The sequence below is a fragment of the Lolium perenne genome, chromosome 6, assembly GCF_019359855.2.
Source record: "Lolium perenne isolate Kyuss_39 chromosome 6, Kyuss_2.0, whole genome shotgun sequence".
Classification (NCBI taxonomy): domain Eukaryota; kingdom Viridiplantae; phylum Streptophyta; class Magnoliopsida; order Poales; family Poaceae; genus Lolium; species Lolium perenne.
In genome coordinates, this window is record NC_067249.2 from 213,749,675 (window position 1) to 213,756,185 (window position 6,511).

At 52.0% G+C, this 6,511-nt stretch overlaps 2 protein-coding genes across 2 annotated transcripts; one reads left to right on the forward strand and one right to left on the reverse strand.

Annotated features, from left to right (window-relative positions):
- The first annotated feature begins 309 nt into the window (after window positions 1-309).
- Window positions 310-2,089, forward strand: LOC127306044 (fructokinase-2). The gene is made up of 3 exons (XM_051336644.2): window positions 310-637; window positions 995-1,657; window positions 1,742-2,089. The coding sequence occupies exons 1-3, from the start codon at window positions 425-427 to the stop codon at window positions 1,874-1,876; spliced, it is 1,011 nt and encodes a 336-aa protein (XP_051192604.1). The 5' UTR covers window positions 310-424; the 3' UTR covers window positions 1,877-2,089.
- A 967-nt stretch (window positions 2,090-3,056) lies between these two features.
- On the reverse strand, window positions 3,057-4,628 carry LOC127306045 (GDSL esterase/lipase At5g55050). Its single transcript, XM_051336645.2, has 3 exons — window positions 4,299-4,628; window positions 4,064-4,194; window positions 3,057-3,982 (listed from the first exon to the last, which is right to left on the reverse strand). Exons 1-3 carry the CDS (start codon window positions 4,576-4,578, stop codon window positions 3,251-3,253), a joined length of 1,143 nt encoding a protein of 380 aa, XP_051192605.1. The 5' UTR covers window positions 4,579-4,628; the 3' UTR covers window positions 3,057-3,250.
- Window positions 4,629-6,511: the final 1,883 nt, after the last annotated feature.

Below are 6,511 nucleotides of genomic sequence, written 5' to 3' on the forward strand. Positions count from 1 at the left end.
CAATAGAAGGGTTCCAAACAATTTGGGGACGGAGATCCTGGGGCAGGGTTTTGGCGAAATCTTCGGAAGGGTTTTTGGTCGTTCGGGGTGATGAGCCGAGAAACACGGGGTGAGCTGGGAGGGCGTTGGATAAAGATCGCTCTTGGATAAATAAACTGTTCCACAGAACGTTCCTGATCTGTTATAATCTTCGGAAGGCGTTGGAGTAGATTAGATACAGTAGATTAGAATCCAAATCCAAACACGGGCGGATAAGTCTAATTACCCCTCGGCCAAGCCATGAACCCTCCCGCGGGAGCCTTTATAAGCAAAGCCCTCCCCTCGCATCTCCACATCGATCCACCCAGCGTCTCTTCCATCTTCCTAGCTTGATTCCTATATTCCAGTCGCGTTTCGTTTAGTTCCGTTCACCTAGCTAGTTTCGATGGCTCCCCTCGGTGACGGAGTTTCCCCGGCAGCTGTTGCCGCCCCTGGCCTTGTTGTCTCCTTCGGCGAGATGCTGATCGATTTCGTGCCGAATGTGGCCGGCGTCTCGCTCGCCGAGTCCGGTGGATTCGTCAAGGCGCCCGGCGGCGCGCCCGCCAACGTCGCATGCGCTGTCTCCAAGCTCGGCGGCTCCTCCGCCTTCGTCGGCAAGGTAACTAAAGCACTCAGCGCCACACTTCTATGATTCTCGGTCCCGTTGGTAGATGTTTTTGAGGCCGTATAATTGTTGTTGAGCGCGTTGGATCAGGTGTTTCTTAGGCTCGGATATGCTTTGTTCTATGTTCGGATCTGAATATCTGATCATGGATGTGTCGGGTAGCGTGATCGTTTCGGCGTTACCGTCCATCAGATCGTCGAGTTTTTTCCTTTCACTAGAATCAAATAGCAATAGTTAACCTTAATTGGATTTCTCCATCATCGTCATTTGTTAACTGTGTAATGTCGTGGCATCGACCGAGATTGTCTGTCTGAATTTCATATCGATCGATGATGCATGTTTTTTCTACAGTTTGGCGACGACGAGTTTGGTCACATGCTGGTGGGGATCCTGAAGCAGAACGGCGTCAACGCGGAGGGCTGCCTGTTCGACCAGGACGCCCGCACTGCCCTTGCCTTCGTCACCCTCAAGTCCAACGGCGAGCGCGAGTTTATGTTCTACCGCAACCCGTCGGCCGACATGCTCCTCACAGAGGCTGAGCTCAACCTCGACTTGATCCGCCGCGCTCGCATCTTCCACTACGGATCCATCTCGCTCATCACCGAACCCTGCCGCTCGGCACACGTCGCCGCCATGCGCGCCGCAAAGGCTGGTGGCATCCTCTGCTCGTACGACCCCAACGTGCGCCTCCCGCTGTGGCCCTCGGCTCAGGCCGCCCGCGACGGCATCATGAGCATCTGGAAGGAGGCCGACTTCATCAAGGTGAGCGACGACGAGGTGGCCTTCCTCACCCAGGGAGATGCCAACGACGAGAAGAACGTCCTTTCCCTGTGGTTCGAGGGCCTCAAGCTGCTCGTCGTCACGGACGGCGAGAAGGGATGCAGGTACTTCACCAAGGATTTCAAGGGATCTTTGCCCGGCTATGCTGTCAATACCGTCGACACCACTGGCGCAGGGGACGCCTTCGTTGGATCGCTCCTCGACAACGTCGCGAAGGACGACTCCATCTTCTACGTAAGCATACTATAAATCACCAGCTGGTCAATTTCATCATGAAATAAATGTTTCTAATCGATGTATTCATTCTCTTTTGATCAGAACGAGGAGAAGCTTAGGGAGGTGCTGCAGTTCTCGAACGCGTGCGGGGCCATCTGCACCACGCAGAAGGGAGCCATCCCGGCGCTCCCCACAACCGCCGCCGCCCTGGAGCTCATCAGCAAGGGCAGCAACTAGAGCGAGCGCCAGCCGTTGTCGCATCAGGCCTCCAGCCAGGATTGAATTTAGTGGGATTTAGCTGCATTTTATTTAGGGATTGTTAGTGCGTGCGTTGGGTTTATTTGGATTTGTGTGACTGAACCGATGTGTGATTGATTATTTTTAGCATGGAGAATTCCATATCATAGATGATAATTTATAGCTGTGGAAGCCCAGCGCACAAATTAATATGCCTTCTTCAGTATGTCTCTGTGATCTTTGCTCTTATTTTCATGCTGCATGCTGAATTGCTGATAAACCACTTGATCAGCTTGAATTGTGAAATCTTATTCCCAGAGCATATTCAATATCATCCTGAAGGAGTTCAAAAAGAAAAATCATCCTGAACAAAATTAAGGCGCGCTCAAACTACTTTGTTGGGCACAGTACGCTCATGAGAAAAGAAGCTCAAATGTCAAATCTCACGGCCTTGCTCGTAGTTCAGCTTATCTGAACCATGGTTGTCACCTCTTGTTGTTACAATTGCCAGACTCTCTATGTATCCCAATATTTTTAAACAATCAATAAAGTGGCGGCGGGTTCCTGAAAAAAAAATCGGCACAAACCAGCTACTCCTGATGCACATGCATCATGGTACACAAAATTTTGCTACTATTTGTGAGCTCAATGAGGGGTAGTGCATCAGGTTAGGCAGAAAAACGTGCATCAGGAGGCAGAAAAATAAGTAGCGAAGGCTCCAAGCTTAGTCGTGCATCAGCGAAATATTCTCTCCAGCTCACGGAAAACTGTAGAATAACACTATCTAAAACAACACTAATGAACTTGATTTGCATGCACAACAGTACCTCTCTCCATGATTCAAATGTGTTTCTCTGTCATTCCACATAAGGTTTTAGAAAACGCACCGAAGTTTTTTTAGGCGACCATTTTTATTCAAAGGCCACGCCATTTGAAATTTTTATTTGAATTTGACTATAGTAAGTAGACAAAAGGGTGCGTCCTTTCTATGATTCTATTGCATCTCCATCGATCTGCGAAAGGTGAACTCTGAAACCAGTGGATGAACACATAAACAATCTCAAATGGACATAGGGTTTTGGGACGCGATCCTTTTATTCAACAGAAAGAAACTTGGACTGAATCCTACGGCATGATCCACTTTCATCGTGCCATCCAAGATCGAGATCACCACCCGGTCTGAAACTAGACGCACCTCCACGTGAACAATGCACGTGTCAGGTTCAGTTTATTCAAACACAAAATGGTAACAGGGCAAGCACAGATTCAGTAAAAAAAACTGTCGTGCCAACAGACTCATAAACTTACGAAATAAAGTAGGATGGCGACGAGCTTGACTACCTTTCAATGAAGGGAAACCATGCATGATTTAAATTAGATGCTGCTAAATCCATCCGAAACGAGCTGCCTGAAGTTGATGGGCGCGGCGAATCCCCAGTCCACCGGGGCGTCGAAGATGAGGGCGGCGCCCTTGTGGGCGGCGGCGTCAGTACTGTGCGCCAAGTCCCAGTACAGATGGTCGGTACGGTTGTTGCAGACGGCGCCGCCGGGGTGGCACCATGGATTCACGCCCAGCCTTCCATCGCCGCAGCACGCGCTGGCCACTTCGCTGAACCCGGCGGCCTCGGGGTCCGCCGTGAAGTTGGTGATCATATTGTAGGAGTTCCCCACGGAGTAGGTAATCCCGGGCCGCTCGGGGTCGGCTGCGAAGTTCTTCATCACCACGCTCAGCCAGTTGTTGTTGAAATTCCTGGAGAGGTTGTTGGCGAACTCCATGCACGCGCCGGTGTCCGACCTGTTGCGCAACGCCGGGACGCAACCGATGGGCGGCACGTTGACGATCCCAAAGCGGCGGGCGCCGTGGTCGTAGAGGGTGTTGAGGTGTTTCCTGTAGTTGGTGGCGAGCTGGATGTAGAACAGCAGCACAGGCGACTTGAGGAATTCGAACATGTCGTTGCCGCCGGAGCTGATGAGGAAGAGGGACTCGGACACCCGCCTCTCGATTTCGTCTACGGAGCCCTGGTCGCCGGCGTGCTCAATCATCTTTGACTTGGTGGCCGCGAAGAACCCCACCTGCTGGGCCAGTGGCATGCTCTTGTTCAACCCCTGATCCATGCAAACATGAAAAACAAATTAGTAACAAGGATCGGACAAATTATAGATGGACAAAAAACATGCAGTACTCACGGTTTTGTCGAGAATGCCGGAATCACCGGAACCGTAGTTAACCCCTCCGAAGCCTCTGAGGATCTCGTCGCTCATTTCTGGTGCCAGCGACAGGTACGCCGGCGGGCTCATGTTGAAACCCATCAGCCTCGCTGCACCATTTCAGTTTTGCATCATGGGGTTAGCTAGTTTTCCTCTGAACAAATGAAATGAAATGAAAAAAATGCATGCGCCGATGCGCGCACGGGCACCGCACAGATGGCGTCCGCGACGTTGTAGCCGTTGCTGGCCCTCCCGGTGGGCCTGAGCTCGTGCGGCAAGTCCATGCCGTAGGGGAGCGGCAGCGGGTACAGGAGGTTCCCCGGCAGGTACTGGTTGTTCCCGACGTCCACCGTCGAGTCGCCGAACACGTACACCGCCGGCACCAGGGTCTCCGCCGCTGCCGGTGTGACAAACAACCCGCCGCCGCACATAACAAGCACCGCAACCACCAGTGCCATCAGGCCCTTGTCACTTGCCACTCCCACCCCCGCCATGCGCGCGATGCCTACTCCACTAAGCGGAATGGTAGCAGGGCAATCTACCTGTGAGTTGTTGGAGCAAAGCGAGGCCTCTCCTGCCTATTTATACACGATACGATATCTATACCCGCACGTGGTATCAAATCGGTATTAATAAGTAGGACGCGGCTAATTCTCGGTTAATCTAGAATTAGCTTAATTCCAGGTCACCTGATTTCCATGTAATTTGCGTGTAACTGAGGCAAAAGATATGTAATTATACATATATGTACAATTACACATCCATGTGTAATTCTTGTATGTACGAATCACGATACAAATCTAACGGTTATCGAGTTCATCTGGAACTAGCTTAATTCTCAGTCAACCTGGAATTAGCAAAAGGGTAATAAGTACTACTCCTAATTTGAGGTGATATCGAACCCGTGCATCAGCTAGCTATAAAGATTAAAATAATATAGTATTGCCTAATTTGAGGTGATATAGAAGGAGAGAGAAGATGAGTGAGCTCTCCTGCAGCAGTCATCGCACGTGGTGTGAAAGTGATCTTGGTAATATAATTTATAGCTCACTACTGTACATTTTAGCTTTAGATTGACTACAAATAAAATAGCAGTGAGCTTATAGCCAACAGTTGACTCTACTATTAAACTTACTCCGAAGCGATCAGTCCAGAAATAGCTAGAACCCTGCATCATGGAGATGTATGATGTATCACACCATAATCTTACTTATAGCTTATTTTATGGTTTTTAGCGCAAAATATATTTTAGACTAAAAATCACAAAATGAATTTGAAGTGAAATTTTTGTGCGATCCCACCCCCACAGAACACCTTATTGCCTTATCTCTTATCGTTTGAGTTCTTTAACCTTATAGGTAAGAGCATCTCCACTCGCCCTCCCCTAAGATCTAGACCTTTGAGAGTGCCGGCGCTCAAATTTTTGCCTAGACGCGGCCTTTAAAATTGTTTTTTAGCCGACGCGGCCTAACTTTGCATCTGGCACCCCAGGTCTAACCCAGTGGAGCCTAGCGGGGGCGCTGATGCGCCGCATGTTGGCGGAAAAGACGTGGGAAGAAGCCGCAGGAAACGTCTGCATCGTCTTCCTCATCGCCTTCCGCACCCGTCAAAGGCGTGTCGGTGTTAATGCGACTCCTCATCTTCAGCCGCCTGCTCGTCTTTAGCGGCGGTCAAAGGTTGATCGCCTTCCACGTCGAGTCGTGTTGGTGTTAATGCACCTGCTCATCTTCAGCGCCGCCTGCTCGTTTTCAGCAGCGGCGTTGATGCCCGCCAATGGACTTCCTCGGCGGTATATAAACCGCCGTGCACCTCCCTTGCCGCGCATTCCACCTCGCCTCTCCTCCTCCAAACCTCCAAACCTCCACCGCATCGTCATCCACGAGCACCTAGCCGCCATGGACCACCAAGACCGAGAGAGGGCAGGCACCGCCGCCAACGGCTTCGGCCGACGGTCCCTCCACGTCAACGAGGTGCGTGCCCTCTGGGACGCTCGCTATCCCGTCCCGCCGGACATACGCTGTCCAGCGGGGGGGCTCAACAGCGGCGGCCTGCCGGTCCCCCTCCCCCGTGCCGACAGGGACCGAGCGGACGATCGCCATCTACAATCATTTCATGGACCACCTCACCACGGAGGAGCGGAACGACCCCCAGTGGTCGCCGGACAACGACGACGCCTGGGACGTCTTCTTCGTCCGGCAGCGCGCGGAACGCTCGCCGCCTACGACAGAAACGGCAACCCGTCGCCCAACTACAATATCAGGGGACAACAACGCTGGTGGAGCGCGCCAGGGAGGAGCCTCACGTGGGTCCTCCACTACATCGTTGACGGGAACAACCCACCGCTGCAGATGCCACCACGGCACCTGAAGCTGGGCAACGGCGGCGCACCGATCGTCCACCTCGTCCTCGCGCTCCTCCTCCTCCTCC

Coding starts and splice junctions, on each gene's coding strand:
- LOC127306045 (XM_051336645.2), bottom strand. CDS start 4,578: ATGGCGGGGGTGGGAGTGGCAAGTGACAAGGGCCTGATGGCACTGGTG. Junction 4,195..4,298: donor CAACGTCGCGGACGCCATCT/GTGCGGTGCCCG, acceptor GAAATGGTGCAG/CGAGGCTGATGGGTTTCAAC. Junction 3,983..4,063: donor CCGGCATTCTCGACAAAACC/GTGAGTACTGCA, acceptor TGCATGGATCAG/GGGTTGAACAAGAGCATGCC.
- LOC127306044 (XM_051336644.2), top strand. CDS start 425: ATGGCTCCCCTCGGTGACGGAGTTTCCCCGGCAGCTGTTGCCGCCCCT. Junction 638..994: donor CCTCCGCCTTCGTCGGCAAG/GTAACTAAAGCA, acceptor TTTTTTCTACAG/TTTGGCGACGACGAGTTTGG. Junction 1,658..1,741: donor AGGACGACTCCATCTTCTAC/GTAAGCATACTA, acceptor TCTTTTGATCAG/AACGAGGAGAAGCTTAGGGA.